The sequence below is a fragment of the Rosa chinensis genome, chromosome 6, assembly GCF_002994745.2.
Source record: "Rosa chinensis cultivar Old Blush chromosome 6, RchiOBHm-V2, whole genome shotgun sequence".
NCBI classification, from domain to species: Eukaryota; Viridiplantae; Streptophyta; class Magnoliopsida; order Rosales; family Rosaceae; genus Rosa; species Rosa chinensis.
Window position 1 is genome coordinate 39,050,324 of NC_037093.1, and position 21,108 is coordinate 39,071,431.

At 37.8% G+C, this 21,108-nt stretch overlaps 1 protein-coding gene across 13 annotated transcripts; it reads right to left on the bottom strand.

The window, feature by feature from the left end:
* Nucleotides 1-194: 194 nt before the first annotated feature.
* On the bottom strand, nt 195-4,548 carry LOC112169518. Of its 13 annotated transcripts, XR_005801212.1 has the most exons (12): nt 4,267-4,548; nt 4,123-4,188; nt 3,180-3,260; nt 2,660-2,713; nt 2,503-2,571; nt 1,750-1,812; nt 1,498-1,580; nt 1,337-1,402; nt 1,181-1,231; nt 1,038-1,089; nt 888-947; nt 195-504 (listed from the first exon to the last, which is right to left on the bottom strand). XR_005801212.1 is itself a non-coding variant. In XM_040507813.1 (10 exons), the coding sequence occupies exons 1-9, from the start codon at nt 4,474-4,476 to the stop codon at nt 1,202-1,204; spliced, it is 702 nt and encodes a 233-aa protein (XP_040363747.1). In that variant the 5' UTR covers nt 4,477-4,548; the 3' UTR covers nt 611-947; nt 1,181-1,201. The 13 variants fall into 13 exon arrangements, 2 of the variants coding, with proteins under 2 accessions (XP_040363747.1, XP_040363746.1); XR_005801220.1 differs by lacking the exon at nt 1,038-1,089 and having other exon boundaries at nt 1,337-1,382; XR_005801218.1 differs by lacking the exon at nt 888-947 and having other exon boundaries at nt 1,337-1,382.
* Between the last annotated feature and the right edge of the window lie 16,560 nt (nt 4,549-21,108).

The following is a 21,108-nucleotide window of genomic DNA, read 5'->3' on the forward strand; positions in this document are numbered from 1 at the left end:
GACCTAACTAATGACCTGCTGGTATAGTGGGTAATTTTATGATTTCAAGTTCCAACCCTAGATCAAAAGTAAGGATCAGATTTGGAAAGGAACTGGGTAATTGTATTGATAAAATATATATATATATATATATATATATATATATATAAATATAAAAAAGTTCATCCATCTGCCTAAACATGTGGCAAAAGAAATGACAAATGAAAAATAGTGTGTCCTTTTCGACTGTTAAAGTGAAAAATGTCTCTAAACTTATTCTCTCAATATCATATATACAGCCTTACAAATCAATAGAGGCAAAAAGTCCTACAGCCTCATAGCAGAAGAGAATACATACCACAAAGAGTTCTCCTTTAGGCCCATGTCCATGAGCTTGAATGTGTTGGTGCAAATACATATACATGAATTTATGTATGAAGCCAAGAGGTATGTTTGTTTGGGTATTTTAAGATCACAGAATGGTGAACATAGAGAAGAGGAATTTCCTGCTTGTTGGTGTACGTCCTGTATAATTAACAGACTATAATTAAAAACCACTCCCACTGAACAAGGGACTAAGGATGGAGATACCCTGCAACATTTGCACATACTAAGAGTCATAAACTTTTATATCAACTTGTGCATATGTAGGAGAGAACAGCTACAGTTTCTACATACAGTTTTCGACAGCTACTTTACAGTTGGTGTTCACTTTCAAAAAAAAAAAAAAATCAGCAGACCATTTGGGACAGTAGCAATCGCCAAATATCACATTTGCATACATCACCAGACTCCCCCATATACCGATGGAGATGACTTTATTGATTACTATTACAATTTACAAATTAGAAGTTTTTTGTTTACTACAGCTTCTCACCCAAATAAGAACAATAAAAATAAAATATTACATTTTTCCTGGCTTTTTGTGGCTTTAAGGATCCAAAGAAATGAAACAGGACAGGAAGGAACTGAGAAGAACACCAAGAAATTATGTTACAATCTGAATCATTATGCTGTTGACCATTACAACGAAACACCGAACGAAAGATATTACTCACAGATTATAATCTTGTTATCTCTCAGGGAGAAATGAAACAGGAAGGGGACGAACTGAGAAGAACACCAAGAAATTATAAGTGACAAGCTGAATCATTATCTGTTTACCATTACAAAGAAGCACCAAAAGAAAGATATTACTCACAGATTATAATCTTGTTATCTCTCAGGGTGCCACTTTATGCTGCATCCAATGCTGCCAAAAGAAAAGGGAATGGAGGGGGAAGTAATGAATTTCAGACTGTAATCAAGGCGGATATAATTATAAAGAACCAATGAATGTAGTATCTGAAGGAAGTACCTGGGTTTCTGAGCTGATGATACTGGTTGGCAACTGAGAGCACAATCTATTGCCAGGCTCAAGTCCCTAGATGGAGTATTTTAAACCAGTGCATATACTCTATTGAATAGAAGTTATATAGCTAATATGTAAACAAATTAAACTAAAACCAAATATCCTACCTTCCAGTTACAGGCACATTTTTACTAGGTCTCGAATCATCAAACTGGCCATGGTACACCAATTCGAAAGGCCTGCGTCCATCCTATTACACAGAAATAAATCCATGTCATGCTAGAAAGTGTAAACCAAATAAATTTTAACTCATATAAGATTTTAGTGATGATTTTAGAATTGACCCCTTGAGGAAAAGCTAAAATGGGGCACCGCACTAATAAAGTTTCAGCAAATCAACTGGTGCATGTTTTGGTCACCTTTTTAAACAGGAAAAACTCTGGTGTGCAAACTGCTCCAAATTCTCGAGCAACATCCTGTGACTGTATTGAACATATTCCATATGCATTAGTGTCTCACAAACTTTCAGGAGTCAGATAATGACCGAGGAATGAAACAGCAATTGTGTTTAATTTAGATCAATTTATTATTAGATACACTAAATTCAAGGTGCAATGACCTACTTCCCTAGAAATCAGTTTTAGGATGGCTAGCCTACACCCAGCAATAAATAAAAAAACTAGTTAAACATGAAAAGGAAAAAAGGCAAGTCAAAGTTATGGGAGTGTCGAAATAACCAAGACTACCTCTTTTTCTTTCCTCTAATTCTAACTGAATAGCTTCCCTTGCGTTTCAACAAAATTAAATATTGGAGTTGAGCTTTTACTTTCTAATTTTCTATTGACCAATGCTTTATAATGTACCTTTGCATGAGATAAACCTCCCCTGCCTATCATGCATGCAAAGTATCCAGGTAGTCTCAATCTTATAGCCATTACTACCTCATATATTCTATTTTGAAAATGTTAAAAAAAAGTTCAATTGTAGCTATGATGAATGCATGTATGCATGCACGCCTGAACAAGAACTTTTGAGCTAGACCAAAACCTAGCAAGATTCATAAGAAGATTCGTAAAAGACACTTTAAGAAACAGAATAAGTAAAAAATATAAAATAAAATATAAAACACGACAAGATCTATAAAGCAGGCTTTGATTGACAATAGCGTACACCTCATCATATAGATATGGGAAAGGATACTTGAAAAGTTTAGCTTCTTCTGACATAAATTCTGGTCCATCCTGTCAAGAAGAGTTCCACTATTGGCAGATCATATAATAGCTTTGTAAGCTCTAATCTCAAATTATTGAATCAGTATAAGCCTTGTACCTGTGGGTGCGTTATTACAGAATTTGAAGATATCGCAACAACTGCAAGTCCTTTCTGTAAACAAAAAATATAACAATAATGAGCATGATGATGATGATGATAAATACAATTTATAAAGTTTTTACATCAATAAGTTAACTTAAAGTTACTTTCATATATATCAGGAGAAATTTAGTAAATACGCATACTTTATACTTTATAGCCACCAACTTTCTCCTCTCCCACACTACTTTTTCTCTTCCTATTGTAACTTCCATCCGCACATGCATATAATGTCTGGATGCTTCTAGTAATACTAATAACAATAAAGAAACATGCTTGCATATGTTTCCTTCCTTTGGTTCAAGTAATTACTTTACATATTCATACTCAGAGGAGTTTGGAGATAACTATAAAAAGAGCAAGCTTTCAGAAAGGAGAGTATTCAAGTATAAGGAAGCATTTGTGATTTACTCAATGAAGTTTGAGATAACTGTAAAAGAGAGCAAGCTCTCAGAAAGTAACATATTCAACTCCTTACCTTCATATAAAAATTCGTAAGTTTCACAATAGCATTTTTCAGGTGTATAACAAATGGGCAGTGGTTGCAGATAAACATAACCTGCATCATCACATTGTTAAAACGCTAGTAACTCTTGCTTATATGTGAAGCAATATAAAATACATGCAAATCCATATTTTGATTTAAGTAACAAAACCACATAAAATTGCAGCCAATTTCATATTGTTCACTTGGCTGATCTGTTCCAAAGTCAGATATTGCAGCAAATCATACTGATTTTTTCTTTCTCATAAAATTCAGAACTCACACAAGACGTAGTTCATTTGCATATATGCACAGAAAATATCAGAAAAGATTCCGAGTATGTCAATCCAAAGATCCAACTTACTTTCCCAAACTCCGGAGTAAAAGGTTCCAGTCAAATCAACACATGAATGATAGCCTAAAGAATGACTCTTACGGTCTTACCATAAAACTAAATTTGCGTTGTATAAACCTCACACCAACATAAGTTTTTTCTATAGCATTTGATATCCGGCAGGCTAGCAGATTGCTATGCTATTAAATGAGCCCATAAAAGAGTCGAATGTAGTTGCATTTAAAATATATTCTCAGTTCATTTAGCAATTAGCTGTAACTTGTAATGATCAATCTCCGCTTACCTGGTTCATAGATAAGCTCAAATCGGCCACTGAACAAACAGCTCAAATTGTGATTTAAGCAAACCTATACATGTCAGTAGTCACTACTTTTCTGTACCATCTTATATTTCGTGACGCAATCCTATCGTCACATTGTGTATAAAATCACGGTTGAATTTATCATCCAAGATTTTCCATTTCCAAAGTGCAAGCATGGTTGAATTCAAATGCTTGTAACATAAGCATTGGCGGCCTTTATTTCAAACAGAATGACAATGTCTAAAATATAAACAATAGAAAAATATACAAACTGAACTGACCAGTAAAGCAGGATGGGATTCAAAATCCTCCAATTTCCAAACTTTCCCGGTAAGTGGCTCTGGAAGCTAAAACCAAATCCAAGTTAGGAGAGAATCATTCAAAAAAGAAATACAGAGTCCCATAAATAAATAAATAAATAATACCTCAAAATTGGGAGGTCTGAAGCCGAGAGATACTCCTCTGGACTCGGTTCTGGCAGCTCGAACGACAAGCTTTCTGGGCCGTAAAGTGGTCCGCGGAAGCAGAGGAGTGGAACCCAATTTGAAGATTTGTGGTGAAAACTGGGACACAGCCTTGCGCGGTGAACGAAGCAGACACGCGCAGGCTGAGACTGAGGAGAGAGTAACAGCCATGGCTGATAAGCTGGAAGTGACCGTTTGTTGCTATGTTAATTGGGAGTTACTATTTAGCCACCACTGACAAGTGACAAGTACCTTTGTAGAAGAGAATGTTATATAACTTTCCATAAATTTTATATATATGATTAGATTGGCTGATTCGCATACCATAGTCAACTATCCTATTACATATTATCTCGGAGGATTTCCGTTGAGATATCTAAATTTGCTCACTTCACTTCTTTATCTTTTGAATTATTGAATTACATATATATTTTTTTTGTAAAATGACAATTATAGATAATAAATTATATTATATATTTTCTTTACAAACCTCTCCACCTAGTTTTAAGTTTTTAACACAAATTAAAGACTAAGAAATTGTTCCGAACTTTTATTGAGTTCCTAGTCTAGACTTCGTTCAAGGTTTTGTTGGAGGGTGAGTTTTGAATGGGAGAAGGTGGTTTTTGATTTTTTTTTGTTTTTTTTTCCTTGCCTTCATGAGCTGCGTGTTTCTTTCTTTGTTTGTTTGTTTTTTTTTTTTGTGTTCCAGGTTTTTTTTATTAATTTATATCAATTTCTGTAACCTTTTATTTTATTTTTATAAGAATCATTGTCTAACCGTTTGATTTTTTTATTTATGACTGCGTGATCAATTTCTATGTTATGACTGTTTGATTCATGAATTAAAGTTCTAGAAATTTATTTGGGGCATTTTTTAGGTTTGCATGCAAAAAAGAACCCAAAAACAAAAACCAAAAAAAAGGAATGAAGGTGAAGTTAGTGAATTAGAGTTATAATAAGTATTTTATTTTTTTGTATGTGAATAATATAACTAAGCTTATTTGAGGAATTCGAAAGGAGGTTTAGTGAGCAAATTTTTGTATTTAAAAGCACAAAGGAGGTGTAGAGAGTATGAGAGGTCAAATGTGCAAAGTGGGAGGTCTCAATAGAAACTCTCATTATTTTGAGGAATAGATACACAACTTATGAGGGGTGGTGAATTGTGCCAAGATTGGGTCCTCATGATGTAATCAAGAGAAAATTAGTCAATTAACTATGTCCCGCTTAAGTTGCTAATTAATGATGTCATCAATCATGTCTCACGCCGCTAACCATGTCAATAACTATGAGTCTAAGCCGATATCACAGTAATAGAACCCCCTCAGGTCACTGACCATGTCTCAAGTTACTAATCACGTCTCTTATCTCTAATCATGTCACTGACCATGGGCATGAGACGACATCAAAACAATCGAACCCAATCATATATTTATATCACTAACCATGTCTCAACTCTAAAGTCATTAATCATATCACTAAACATGTCTCATGTCACTATCAAGGGCGGAGCCTGTGATGCCCCGGAAATTCGTATTTATTTTCTGAGGATTTTCCGGAATTAAATTTGTGGTTAGTGGAAGATTTTGTGGTTTATGGGTGGAGTGGAAGTGGTTCGGGCGAATTATTATTCAAGATGCGTCATTTTAAGGGGGGCGCGAAGGTTGACTTTTTATTCGTTAGGTTTCTCCAAAAACTTCTTTCACGAAAATCGTAGAGCGCGTCGATACGATTTTGTAGACATTGGCACACACCAATGGAGTTCGTTTGAGAAAGTTATGAGCGATTGAAAATTGGGAAAATTCTATAAATAGGGGTTTCCGTTTTTCGGAAATTACTATTTATATTTTGGGAAGTTTCCAAAACCATAAACCAGAAAAGCTCTGTTCTCTCTCCTCAGCCGCGCGACCCGACCCGTACTCGACTGATCTGACCCGGCTTTTCCGGCAACATCCGGCCTTGAAACTTGGACAGACTTCTTCACCTCCACCGTGCGCTCCTCCCTGTGGCATCCTCTAGTGATGATTTGCACCGTGCGCGGCGCTGGAAGGTGACAACTTTTAGTGCAGTTAGACCAGATCGGTTCTCTGATCTCTGACGCCAGCAGGGCTTCAAACCAAGCTTGTGGAGCTCGCAGCAGCCTCCTCTATCGATCCTTGGTGGTTGTTTGGAGCGATTTACGTGGGAATTGGTTCAACAAGAGGTGAATAGTGATCCTCAGCTTGTGAGATTGATTCTGGTCGATCTAGGCTGAATTGATTCAAACCCCAGGTATTAAAGTTGTTATATTTGGTATTCTCGACATTTTGGAAGGTTGGATTAAGATGGTTTTGAGTTTTGACCAGTGATGGTTGTAGTGGTTGTGCCACCACTTGTGGTGGCGTTTCGGCCATATAAGGGACTGCTTCTTGTATTATTTATCATATACTCGTCAATACGAGCATTTCGATATATAATACTCAATTTTTGAATATAGTATGAATATGTTATGATTTTTACAATTTCGAACCGTTCAATTATTCTATCCGTGAGGATTCGAGCGTTTGATCGACTTGTGGTTTTGACATATCGATCGTAGAAGCATTCCAGAGACTTTGGGTGGTCTCGGATGAGGTTTTGCCTCGATTGGCATTACTCGTGCGGATTTTAGTTCAAAACGGGGGTTTCGGACTTTAATTGCTTGTGATATGTGTACTAAGTTGAGACTGTATGTGATTAGGTACTTGACGAAGTATTCTTGAACGGATATTTTGTCATTGTGCTACTCTGTTCTGTATAGAAGACGAAGCAAGATTCAAAAGTGAGTAATCTCATAATGTTCATTTACGAACGAAGTTACCTTTATCGTTTTGAGAGTTATTTAGTTAACTGCAAACTATAGTTAGTATTAGTGTCATTCTTGAGTGAATAACTACGTCTATATATATAAATATATATGTATGTATGTATGTATGTATGTATGTATGTATGTATGTATGTATGTATGTATATTCTTATGGGTTGATAGGTGATTTAAGCAATAGGGATTGATGGGTTTCATTCTATTGTTTTGAGGCTTGACTTTTTCGGGAAACATTGTTTTAGGAATTGGGAATTTCTATTGTTTGAAAAATGTCAAGATTTGGTGTGAGTTGCTTTAATGAGATTTGAATGTTTTGATCTAACGACCGGGTCTGAAAATCTGAGAACCACAGGTGGTGATTTCTCATTTTGATTTGATTTAACATTTTAGGTCCAGTGTGACTTGCTTAACGTTTTGAATCTGATGACTGGAGGTCTGGAGATTCAGAGATCACAGAGTGACATATCCTTTTTATTTGGTTTAACATTTTGGGTCTAAAGCGACTTGCTTAATGTTTTGATCTGGCAACCGGGGAAGTCTGATGATCGAAGGTCACAGGGTGACATCTCCTTTTGAGAGTTGAGTAACTTTTGGTCCTGAGTGACGGCTTTGAAATGTTTTGATCTGACAACTGGAGATGTCTGAGGATTCAGGGTTGCTGGGAGTGACCTCAGGCATATATATCGGGAATTCACGCCTTTGGCCGGGTGAGTGGATACGATCAGTTAGAGCTCTAGTCTGTTGCGATTGTACATCATGGGGTATAGAGGGGAGCTACTTGATGCTCATGAGTACGTGTTTTAAAAGGGAGTTTCAGGGATTCTTTCTTTTAAATGTCCAAGTGGGACTTGTGGTCATATTGAATTGTCAGAGTTTCAATTAATATGATTTGTCACGGGGTGACTTTTGTTGATTTGAGAACGTATTTTAAAAGGTAGTTTCGAGGATTCTTTCTTTTAAACGTCTGTCGTGGAATGATATTTAAATTGTCAGAGTCTCAATTTATATGATTTTTGTCACAGGGTGACTTTTGTTGTCAGTTTTGGGGAAATACATATTTAAATTGTCAGAGTTTCAATTAATATGATTGTTGTCATAGGGTGGCTTGTGTTGTTTTCTTTTGGGAAAAGAATGTGTTGTTTTGGGAAAACAAGGTGTGTCTTCATTTTTCGCGAGTTGATAGGTTTTCCTTGGTTGGGTGAGTTATGCGTGTGTGTATGAGTTACTCATACAAACTTTCATAAACTTACCGGGTTTATTGTATGGCAACACGGTATACTATTCAATGGTGTAGGGGTTAATCCTGCAGGTCAGGATAATCGTGGTTGAAGATGAAATCACGTGCTTACAGCTATACGGTATGAAGCCAATTTTGTGACCTTACCGTTGAAAAGACTTCCGTTATAGTAGCTCTGAGGAGCATTTACTTATTATTTTGTTGTGATAATTTAATTTGTAAACTTGTGTAATATTTGACTCTGCGAAGCGAGTCTGTATTGACATAGTGAGTTCAGGGTATTAGTATGTACTTGGTTTAAAATGAAAAAGTTTTTCAAGTATTTTGTATTGATGGCTGAACCATCACGCATGTATAATTATGAGATTATATATTAATTTTAATTGTGTTTTAAAATCGAGGCGTGACAGAGCCGGGGGTGGCTACCCTGTGCTATAGGCCATATGACATTATGAAACTTCTATATAGATTGTATATAAATCATATGAGTTTCTCATATATATGTAATCATGAAGCTTTCTACCCACCCGAGACTTGCTTCCATCATTGGTCGCTAATCATGTCACTAACCATGAGCATAAGATGATATTATAGCAATGAAACCCAATCATGTCTCTCTAAGTTACTAATCAATGTCTCAATCGCTAATCATGTCACTAATTATGTCACCCCCAATCATTTATACTTCCTCCTAAACCAAATTCAAAATTTTTTTACGTGAAGCATCTAAAGAGAGCTTTTGTTTTTTGTATTGCATATATAAGAATCCAAGGAGTTGCTCTCTCTAAAGCTTACGGCTTGTATTTCACACACTCAGATTCTCACTGGAAATATTCAGAGCTTGATCGCAATACTCATCGGAGTTCGTGTATCAATAAAAAGTGAGTTGATTATTTTATTTAAATGCTTAAGGATCTAAATTTACGTGGTTTTCGTGGAGAGCTGTAGCTTTAAGACTTTGCTCAACCTCGTTTTATTCCATCCAAACGAGTCCTTATTAACTCGAGGTCATTCACTCCCACATGAACATGAGTTCTCGTTAATTCGACCTCGTTTACGCCCACGTAAACGAGAGTCCTCATTAACTTGACCTCGTTAACTCGACCTCGTTTGCTTCCACGCAAATGAGAGCCTTCGTTAACTCGAGCTTGTTCACTCCCACGTGAACTTGAGTACACTTTAACTCGACCTTGTTTGCTCTCACATAAACGAAAGTGCTAGTTAACTCGACCTCATTTAATTTGCTTCCGCACGAACAAGAGCCCTCGTTAACTTAACCTCATTAACTCAATCAATTAGGGGGATAGTCAATCGATTGGTGAGGTTCTTAACTGGTTTGACAGTCATTGATGATGTGGTGGCCGGTGAGGTCAATCTACAATCGATTAGTGAAGTCACCAAGTGTATATTCAATTAGCCATTTGGGGGAAGGTAAGTGGGCAACAGGGGCAGATTTAGAAATGTTTCTCAGGTAAGGCAAGACTCAAAGTAAATAGTAAGGATATATTCAGTAGGTCAATATATCCTACGAAGCTTGCCTATTCTGCCAGTTTTGCCTTATTTATGCCATTTTCACATATATAGTGTTACGCCCCGTCTTCGATTTATCCTTGATCTGTGTCGAAGTGAATTTCTTTATGTTTTGCCATCCTCGGTTTCAGTTTTTATCTTTTGGGGGGGGGGGGTGCTAGAAGTTGACTTTTTATGGGTTAACAATTTGAAAAAATTTCCCGTCTTCGATTTATCCTTGATCTGTGTCGAAGTGAATTTCTTTATGTTTTGCCGTCCTCGGTTTCAGTTTTTATCTTTTGGGGGGGGGGGGGGGGGGGGTGCTAGAAGTTGACTTTTTATGGGTTAACAATTTGAAAAATTTTCCTTCATGAAAGTTGTAGAGGACGTTAAACCGAGCGCGTGCATATGTGGTACGTAAAAATTGGAGTTCGTATGTGAAAGTTATAGCTTAAAATGTGGAAGTTACTGTTCATGATAAAAAATATATATATGGAAAGTTACCACTGTAGGTTTCCATTTTCGGAAACCCGGTAACTCTCCCTCTCTCCTCCCCCGACATTTCCTTCCTCTTCGGCCCGATTCTTCCTCCTCCGATTTCTCCCTCCTCCGGCCGACCCACGGCGAAATCCGGCCATCCCCAAGCTCGTCTCCTCCCCCTTGACGCATCTGTGGTGGTATTTTGGGGAGATTTAGCCGAAGGAGCTCGATTTCTTGCTGGAAAGGTTACTGTAGCAACTTGCAGGTTTTGCCAATTTCCTGCGATTCCGGCCGTCTCCGGCCACCAAACCGGCGTCGAAGGTTCGGTTTTTGACATAGATCATTTCCCCTAAGGTCTTTCATTTCAATTTGCAGTGTAGAGGTCAAATTAACGATTTGAAATTTCTAGGGTTCTTGGAGTTTTCTGGAAAAATTTCACCGGCCAATTTGGAGCCCTTCAAGGTAAAATTGGAACTTGTTGTAGTTGAGAAAGAGATTGGGTCTGTTGAGTAGGTGGTGCTGCCAAAATTTGGTGGCCATGGGTGGTGGTTGCCGGTGGCGCGTAGAGCTGAGTTTTAATTACAATTTTTTGCTCCATAAATCCTATAATGACTGTAGAATTGTATACATGAAGTTTGGTGGGAATGGAGGAATTACGAATTGAGTATAAATGGTTAATTATTGATTTACGTGAATTCGATCGTCGAATTTCTTTCGAATTCACTTTAGAACTTATATATCAATGAATGAATATTGTTGGAGTATTATGGATGGATTCGATGTGAATTAAGGAGTTGAATTTTGAAGGGGGACGTTATGAATTTCAATTTCTAATTATCGTAAAGTTAATTTCCATCCTATAAATATATTTTTACGAGTGCTATTCGTACAAGACGAGAGGAGTCTTCGTACGAGGAAAATACCGAGCAACGTCAGGATTGATCATATACTGTCAGTGGACTTTTAATTTTCAAAAAATGATGCATGCATTTATTTAATTAGTTCCAAGGTTATAATTTGTTTATCATATTAATTTCCCGAGCATATGGTTAATTCCAGGAATGGTTTTGGATATTTGATTATTTGAAGGTTTTATGGCGTACGGGGTCACGTCATTGGATTACGCTTATTTTCTTTTATTTATTTATTTCCGATGTGATTTCGGATTTATACTATTTATATTATATTTATATTCGGTAATTTGAGATTTTTATGAGATTTGGAGTAAATCTTTATACTTACTTATCTCCTATTTATTTTGAACTTGAGATTATCTTGACGTGTGGGACACGTCGTTGGAAATTATTTACGAGAGATGGGGAAGCTTTATGTATTTATGGATTTACTTGGTTTCGGATTTCTTTTGCCATACTTTGGGTGACTTATCATTGTTAGCTTTGATCTTCTGCCTTTGTGGCGAGGTGATGGGATCACCGAAGCCCTCCGCCTTTGTGGTGCTAGTTACTGTCTCTGTGACAGTAATTCTGAAGCCCAGTATCCTATCGCTACACATAGTGGCGTAAGGGTATATTACGGGAGTAATGGGAGTACTTTAGCCTGGGAGGCTATCACCCGAGCCTGGGTGACTCACTCGTATGACTATCATCTTCCCCTACTCATTATACTATGTTCGACTAGCGGGGCTAGTCCGATTTATTTTAGCCAGCGGGGCTGGTTTTATTTCCTTGAGTATCTGAGTTTCAACCTTTTCCTTTATTCGTTTGTGACTAGCGGGGCTAGTCGGCTTTCATGAGCGGAACTCCTCTTATTTTATTTTTGTTAATCATTGCATGCATCGGGAATTTTAAAGAAATAAATGTGGGAAAGTATAAAATCCATTTGGTTTAAAATCGTTTATTTTTGTCCACTCACGCTAACGTTTTTATGTAATTTCCCCTGGGCCCTTCGGTTTCAAATGCCCAGATTGCAGTATTGCCGCTCGGCGTACGAGAGTGAGCCATAGTGACCGCACCTTCTTCCGCCCTCACATTCTGTAGGTTACATGTTTAGCCTACTGCATTCCTTGTCCATTTACATTCCTAGAATGCTCTGATTACTATGGGATTTGGGACCCAAACTTGTATGAATTATATTGGGCTAAATACAAATTACTACTCTGTGATTTAGGTCCAAAATCAATTCAGTCCCTGAACTTCTAATTTCATCAAAAACACCCCTGCACTTTCAATTTTGATCTAATAGGTCCAATTTGTTAGTTTTCCGACAATTGAGTTATTTAACTTGTTAACATGGCTCATATATGGCCTATGTTTTATGATGTGGTGTCGAGGTGGTCTGCATAGTCAATTTAGGAGTGAGACCTACTATTAAAAATAAATTGTTTTTCAACAAATAATCCAACTATAACTTGAACTCATAACAGAATATTAACGAATTGGACTTATTAGATCAAAATTGAAGGTGCAGGGGTGTTTTTGATGAAATTAGAAGTTCAGGGACTGAATTGATTTTGGACCTAAACCATAGGGTACTAACTCGTATTTAGCCCAATTATATTTGAGGTCTATGACCTAACTTTGTGAATTGTAGTATTTTAATCTTGGAGTTTATTAGACTTGAATTACTTGATACCCTGTTGTTATTTTTTTAGGCTTGAGTTGGTTGAATGATGGGAGCAGGGTGGCTCCAGGAGTTTGTGGTTGGATTATTAGAAGTGAAGTTTGTTTTCCACAGGTTTTTTGGGTTGTCCATTTTTAAGGGAGGTTATGCCGAAATTTTTGATAAACCTTCTTTAAAAGTGGGTCCCGCAGGGCCACTTCGGATTCCAGGGTGGAATTCGGGGCGGGTCTTGTCATATAGCTTGCCTATGCCAAACCTATTAAGGATATATTCAGTACCAAACTTGCCTATTTTACCATATTCCTACACTATTTCTGCCATTTTTGCCCTATTTCTGCTATTTTTGCCTAGCTTGCGTATACCAAATCTATGTAAATTCAAAAATCCAGTTTAGGCAAGTGCCTAAGCTGGGCTCTATGTGCATCCGCCCCTGGTCGAAAATAGGTCAAGCATTAGTAGAGTTGTTGATTGAATGATGAATTTAGTTCTTTTTTTTATTATTATTATTTTATTTGTATATGACATTTCTTATTTTCCAAATTCATTTTCAAATTTATATTTCAAAATGTACTACCAAACACATATATCTTTTTTTTTTTTTTTTTGAAAGATGTCAACTCTTTACGGGTGAGTCTAGTTAGACCTCCTCTAATTTTTGTAAAAATTTAATCACTATTTTATAGAAAATACAAGATTTTGACCATATATCAAAAAAAAAAAATATTACAAGTGAATATTGCAGCCGTGTCCAATCCCAACAGAGAAGTTCCAATGATATATGTTTACACTATTTATTTGTAGATCCAATATGTTTTCTCCGTCGTCTCTCTCTATCAAACTTAAGGAATTATGAATTAATTTATATTTAATCTTTCATTCGGCAACTATAACAAAGGCAATCCAATGGGTTAATAAATCTGATGAGAAACAGAGCCAGCGAAAATCAGTATTCTACAATCCTTTATTAAAGAAATATAATTTATATTATCATTATCAACATGCAAGCTTTGTTCTGCAACCAAAAAATTAACTCAAACCCATTCCTGCTCATATTTGTTTCTGGGCTTGCGCTGCCGACCAAATCGGGGAAGCTTTGCAGTGAACCTTTGTACCCGGCAACCAATCAAGCTGAAGATATAAACGAATGGAATATGAGGTTGATAAAATGGAATTCAAATATATAAAATACAAATAAGGGTAAATTAGGAAATTTGATGGACAAAAATAAAGGAGGTACAAAAAGCAAATTGAGAGGTTTGAATAGAACCGCCCTTAAAATTTTAGCTAAATGACACAAATTTTTTTTGTATCAGTAAAACTAAAATTACTTTGTAAAAGCTTACACTTCTCTCTTGTTTTTTCTTAGACATTTATTTCTCAGGAAATACCTTCACTTTCCAAAAATTGAATTTTTTTTATGATTTTTAATATATACAAGCTTCACAAGTGAAATACATGGTAGTTACATTTACGAAAAGCCCAATTGGTCCAATTAAATTTTTTATTTTGAACGAAAGACATTCGCCAACTTAAAGAGGCACACTTCTTCTGGGGTGATACTGATGACAAGAAAAAGATTCATTGGAGGAGTTGGGACAGATTATGCCTAACAAAAAAAGAGGGAGGAATGGGCTTCAAAAGTTTATAAGCTTACAATCTTGCCATGCTAGCAAAACAAGGCTGGAGATTATTTCAAATCCTCAATCTCTCATTGCGAGATTGTATAAGGCAAAATATTTTCCCAATTGTTCCTTCTGGAATGCAGAATTAGGAGATGCCCCTTCTTTCTCTTGGAGGAGTATTCTTGCAGGGAGACCGGTGCTCAAAGCAGGGGTTAAATGGAGAGTGGGGGATGGAGTGAGCATAAATGTGTGGCATGATGATTGGATCCCTAACTGTCCATAGTACCAAATTCAAAGACCTACAAATTGCCAGGTTGAAAAAGTTGCTGATTTAATTAACTCCAATGAGCGTTCTTGGATCATTACCTCGGTGAGTACTCTTTTTCCCCCTGAGATGGTTGAATACATTTTATCTATTCCTCTAGCTCGACGTCCTGTTAGGGACAGATTGTATTGGAGACTAGAACATAGGGGTCTTTTTACAGTTAAGACAGCCTACTGGGTGGCCAGGGAGCATGTACTAGGTGATGTGTTGGCTACTATATCAAATGGGGATTCGTTTAATGAACTTTGGAGAAGACTTTGGAAGGCCAAGGTACCTGGGAAAGTCCAAATATGTGTTTGGAGGGCATGTCACAACTTGTTACCTACAAGAGACCGGCTTCTTACAAAGGGCTATGAGGGAGACTCAAGATGCTTATTGTGTAGGCATCCATTAGAAGACACTGCACATCTTTTTTGTAAGTGTCCGGTTGCTGTTGAATTCTTCTCTACTCCTCCTTTTCATCTTCAGAATTCCTTTCTACCTAATGTAGTTTTTAAGGAATGGATGTTAGAAAGAGCTTTACACTTGCAAGCTGAGGTGTTTGAGAGGCTTCTGATGGGTATTTGGTCGATCTGGAAGAACAGAAATAGTATGTTATGGGACAATACCTCAAGACCAGCTGCTGATCTTTTCCTAAGTGCCATAACTTGGATAGATGAGTTTAAAAAAGCTCAAGCATCTTTTGAGATTAACCGGTCACATGGGATAGAACGATGACAACCTGCATAGGGTTCTTTAGTTAAGATAAATGTGGATGGTGCTTTTCTGCCATAACTTAATCATGGAGGACTTGGGGGCATAGTTCGGGACTCTAATGGTTAGTCTATGGCGGCTTTAGCTCACTCCGTGCCGCACATTTCTTCAGCCAAGCAAGCAGAATTGCTAGCTATAAGAGTAGGCCTAGATCTTCTTCAACAATTGCATCTGGATAGGGCTATAGTTGAGATAGATTGTCTTGCTGCAGTCCAAGATATTGCATACAAGGATGTTGCACTCACCGAGTTTGGCAGCATTATAGAGCTATTACATAGCATGCCAGAGGTGCAAATCAAGTATGCTCCTCGGAGTTGTAACAAAGTGGCTCATCGTCTTGCTAGTATTGGTTTTGAATCACACCAGAATGAGACTTGGCTCACTCATTCTCCTAGTTGCATTGCTGATGTACTACTCTATGATTGTAACCTTCTGAATCATTAATAAAGTACCTTGCAGTTTCAAAAAAAATGGCAGATATGCAAATTAAATTTTCTGTCAAAGTTACTTAATAATCTTCTTTTTTTTTGTCTTAAAGTTGCTAGATAATTTGGTCTGGTGGCATAGTCTCATTTTCGTAAATGAGAGGTTATGAGTTCGACTCCTGAAAGACTAGTTGTAGCTTTCAGTTGTTTATCTAATTAAAAAAAAAAAAAAAAACACTAACACTAACACTAACACCCTCATCTTCCATCCTCCATTGCCTTTCTCCTACCTAGTACTACAACAACTTATAGATTAAAATCCAGGTCTACACATAAAGAGCCAAAATGGAGAATGTGAAATAGAAAAGTAATTTCCAGATTTGCTCACCTAAGGGACAATTTTAAGGGATTATGAGAGCATTTTTAGCAGACTCTCTATTTTGGCTCCTTAGCTATTTTGGAGAGCATGTTTGGCTTTTTATCTATTTTAGCAGCTACACCAGACTCCTTAGAACATCTTTAGCAGACTCTCTATTTTAACTTCTTAGCTATTTTGGAGAGTATGTTTAGTTTTTTATCTATTTTAACAGCTGCACTAGACTCCTAAGAGCAAGTTCACTGGGCTCTCTTATGCCCAGGCACCACGTCAAAAGCAAGGTTTGGGTCCCATTTTTGAACTATTCGTGCTTCCACCGGTGTTGGGGCAAGACCACAGTGGGAGGCCCAGGGGAGGATCTCGGGTAGGAGGGTGACTGAGCCCGTGACCCAGGATGCCACGCTGGCCCAAAAAGAAAAGGGTCAGGGAGACGCGCCGTGCTGTGGAATTGAAGGCCAGTCGCTTGTCTTCTAGCAGCGACAAGACAGCAGGCGCGTTGCAGCCATGTTTTTGTCATTTAGTAGCGTGCTAGCAGCGACTTGGCGTGTAGCCATTGGGCTACTTTGCAGATTTGAATGCAACGGTCCACAGATCTGGACCGTTGCTTATGATAATGAAATGGATCTGATGGCTATAAATCAACATTTGCAGAGATTAAAAAAAAAATTACCGTTAGATTACAACGGTAACAAATTTTTTTTTTCTATAAATACCTCACCTCCTATTTTACTTCTCACACCAAAAAAATCATCTTTCTTCCTCAAAATTTTTTGTTCCTTCTCCTCATAGCTTTCATACTCTACAATTTTTTGATTCCAAATGAGTGTACGAGGCAATACGATTGTCCAACCCATAACAGATCCAAGTATTGACCGAACACGTTGGCAGACTAATGAAGACATTCAATTGTGCAAGTCTTGGAGGTACGGAACAAAGAAAAGATGAGCTATGGATAGAGGTACGCCAACACTATGCCGAACATTGGGATGGATATGTCCGATCATTGCAAGCTTTTCAAGGGAGGTGGAAAACCTTGAAAGTTGAACTTTATGCTTGGCATTGTGCGTTAAGGCAAGCGAAAAGTTGGTACAAGAGTGGTGCGAATATGATTAATGAGGTATGAATTTGTAGTGTAACACGAATATTAATTTTTATGATTCTTTTAGTGTATATTAAAATTTAATTAGTTGATACATCTTACTTTAAATTATTAGTTGAAATATCTTGTTGATAATTATACTTTAAATTATTAGTAGATATATTAAAATTTAGTTGATAATTATACTCCAAATTAGTACTTCATAATCAAACTTTAGACTTAAATTTATTTTAATTATACATTATACTCACCTTACACTTAAAGTTAGTAGGTGATGTTGGTAGATTTAATTAGTTGATACATTGTACCTCGTTTATATTTGTACTAATAGATTTATATTTTTTTTGTTTAAATTAACATAGCTACGTCAAACACAAGATTTGTGGAGAGCTGCGATGACCAAATCGAAAGGAAAACCAAAAAAAGGTGATTTCATTAGTTTAGAATGTTATGAGATTGTTAAGGGGTTTCAACAATTTAGTGACATTCCAAGTCATTCCTCTTCGGCTGGAGGAACCTCCAGGGGAGGAACTGAACGGATGCACACACAACAATTCGTTCCTGATTCTCATATCCAATTGGACATAGATGCAGATGAGGTAAACTCCGATGCAACTCCCAATCCTTCGGTGAGGCCTCAAGGAAAGAAGGCTGCCAAAGAAGTTATTCGGAAAGGAAAGAAAGCATCTAATGATTCCAATCCTCTGACAGCCACTGTGGAGACTATAGCAACCAACCAAACATCAATGTTGTCTTCCAAGGAGAAACGTGATGAGGAATATGCTCGACATCTCCGTGACCAACAACAACGAGATTATATACGCTTGCAATTAGATATTCAAGAGAGGGAATTCAAAATTCAAGAGAGGGAAGAGAGTATTATGGAGATGGGACGCCAACCAAAAAGAATTACTGGCAAAGAAAACAAAAAAAAATTGCAGAGAAAGAAGATGAAGATGCAACCCGTGGATCTAACATCCCACAACCACCATTCATCGGTGGATATTATCCACCACCTCCTTTCCCCGGTGGCTATCCACAACCACCATTTCCCGGTGGGTATTATCCACAATCTCATTTCCCCGGTGGTTTTCCACAACCAACATTCACCGGTGGCTTCCCACAAACACCATTTACCTGTGGCTATCCACAAACCACCATTCACCTGTGAGTCCCTTCCCCACCTTTCTCTTCGGGTGAATCCACCAACCCCAACCATATGGATGACCCAACAAATACAAATTGGATTCCTAATGAAGATGAGGATTAGGAAAATTAGGGAGTTATATATTTTAAATAATTGTATTGTTATGATTCCAATGCTTGGTTTTTCACTTATGTAATATTAGATTAATGAAATGAAAATTTATTTGAATAATACCCTTACAAATGAAAAACTAAATGAAAACCACACAAACATAATTAAAAACGTAAAAACTAAATGAAAACAACACAAACATAATTAAAAACATAAAAACTAAATGAAAACACACACAAAAAGCAGATCTAGATACGCCTGTTGCCTTGAAATTCTCAAAAGTGTTGAATGAGGTATTCCTGAAGGTTGGAGTGACCATGCTCAGATCTAATTTGTTGGTAGCGGTCCATGAATCCGTTCATATGATGAGCATCTCTACCAACATGATCAAAGTCTCTACCGATTGGTCCCTCCCATACCTCAGCAATCCTGGGCCTCATATTGTTATCCTCTTCATCGTCGGACTCCAACTCATCATCGCTGTCTTCAGGTCGTTCATCCTCGATAATCATGTTGTCTAATATAATACAAGTCAACATGATGTATCGAAGGTCCTCTTTATGCCACCCACGAGCAGCTCCTCTAACAATACCAAACCGTGACTGCAATATACCAAAACATCTTTCTACATCCTTCCTATACCCCTCTTGAGCCTTTGCAAACTCGATTTCCTTGGGGCGTGTAGGATTTCAAACTGTTTTCAAGAAAGTCGCCCATCTAGGATAAATCCCGTCAGCGAGATAGTACCATAAACTGTGAAATCTGTTGTTAACTTGGAATTGGAACAGAGGTGCTCTACCGGCGGTAAGCTCATCAAACAACAGGGACTTTGCCAAGACGTTGAGGTCGTTGCATGCCCCGGGCATTCCAAAGAATGCGTGCCAAATCTAGGAGTCGCAAGATGCGACTGCTTCCAGGATGATAGTGGGAATCTGTTTCCTACCACTATATTCTCCAGCCCAACCTGTCGGACAATTCTTCCATTGCCAATGCATATAGTCGATGCTCCCAATCATTCCTGGAAAACCTCTCCTCTCACCTTTGGGAAGAAGTCGTCTGAGGTCGGCAGCAGTAGGAGCGCGGAGGTATTCTACTGAGTAAAGATCAACAATTCCTTGTGTAAATCACTGAAGGGCTGCGACGGAGGTGGATTTCGCCATCCGACAATACTCAACACATTGATCTGCCCCTGCACCATAAGCAAGCATTCGCAAGGCAGCTGTCATCTTCTGCTCAGGAAGCAGTCCGACTTTGCCGGTAGCATCTGACCTTTGAACAAAGTAACGATCCTACTGGCAAAGGTCAGTAAATATACGCTTGAAGAGATTGAGACTCATCCTGTAACGTGTTCGGAACTTACAATCTTTGAACACTGGCCGATCGACAAAGTAGTCGGCCAACATACCTTTGCCCTTTTGTTCTCTAAGTCGTTCCTCATTTGGTGCACGGCCCAGATGAGAACCGCACCCTCGGTGTAAATTTCCAGAATCTTCTGCGACTGCAGCGATGACAATGGCGTTGGTGGTCATCATCTTTTCATCATCTTCATCCTGAGATCAGTGTTCTAAAAAAGGGTCTTGGCGATGGGTCACCGATCCGATTTTGAGGTAGGCGATTGGTCAGGGCGTTTGACATCTCGGTGGCCGCTCAGGCGCTCTAGGGAGAGGCTAGACGGTCTAGGCGCTAGTCTTGGGCGCTGGATTTTCTAAGCGGAGGCTGACCTCGACAAAGATCTGAAGCAAACTATTTTGCTTCTAGATTTTTCTTCGCCTGACCTCTGATCTCTCCCAATGTTAGGCGCTGTATTTTTCTTCATCTCTCTCTCTCAGAATATCAACAATTCAGTATCTCGAAATGGCAGTGGTTCCAGCGACAGGCGAACAATAGATCAACTCGATGAGTGAGTGAGTGAGAGAGAGAGAGAGAGAGAGAGAGAGAGAGAGAGAGAGAGAGAGAGAGAGAGAGAGAGAGAGAGAGAGAGAGAGAGAGAGAGAGAGAGAGAGAGAGAGAGAGAGAGAGAGAGAGAAAGAAGCAAAGTGAATAATATAAATAAAGAAGAAAAGAACAGTAGCAGTAGTGGTTTTTGTGTTGCGTGCAAGGTGCGGTGGCATTAATATCTTCGGTCAAACCTATTGATTTTCTCGGTGAAATCAACTAGCTACAGTACAATAGAGATCTGATTGATGATGGATAAGTAACAAACTAGCAATATGTGGAGAGTGGAGATAATGTTAGTTTCCAATAGAAAAGAAATATATTATTGTTATATTTTGGGACGTAATATAAAAGAAAAATAAGTA

Coding starts and splice junctions, on each gene's coding strand:
- LOC112169518 (XM_040507812.1), bottom strand. CDS start 4,476: ATGGCTGTTACTCTCTCCTCAGTCTCAGCCTGCGCGTGTCTGCTTCGT. Junction 1,813..2,502: donor TCCCATATCTATATGATGAG/GTGTACGCTATT, acceptor TGTTCAATACAG/TCACAGGATGTTGCTCGAGA. Junction 1,403..1,497: donor AATGTGCCTGTAACTGGAAG/GTAGGATATTTG, acceptor TACTCCATCTAG/GGACTTGAGCCTGGCAATAG.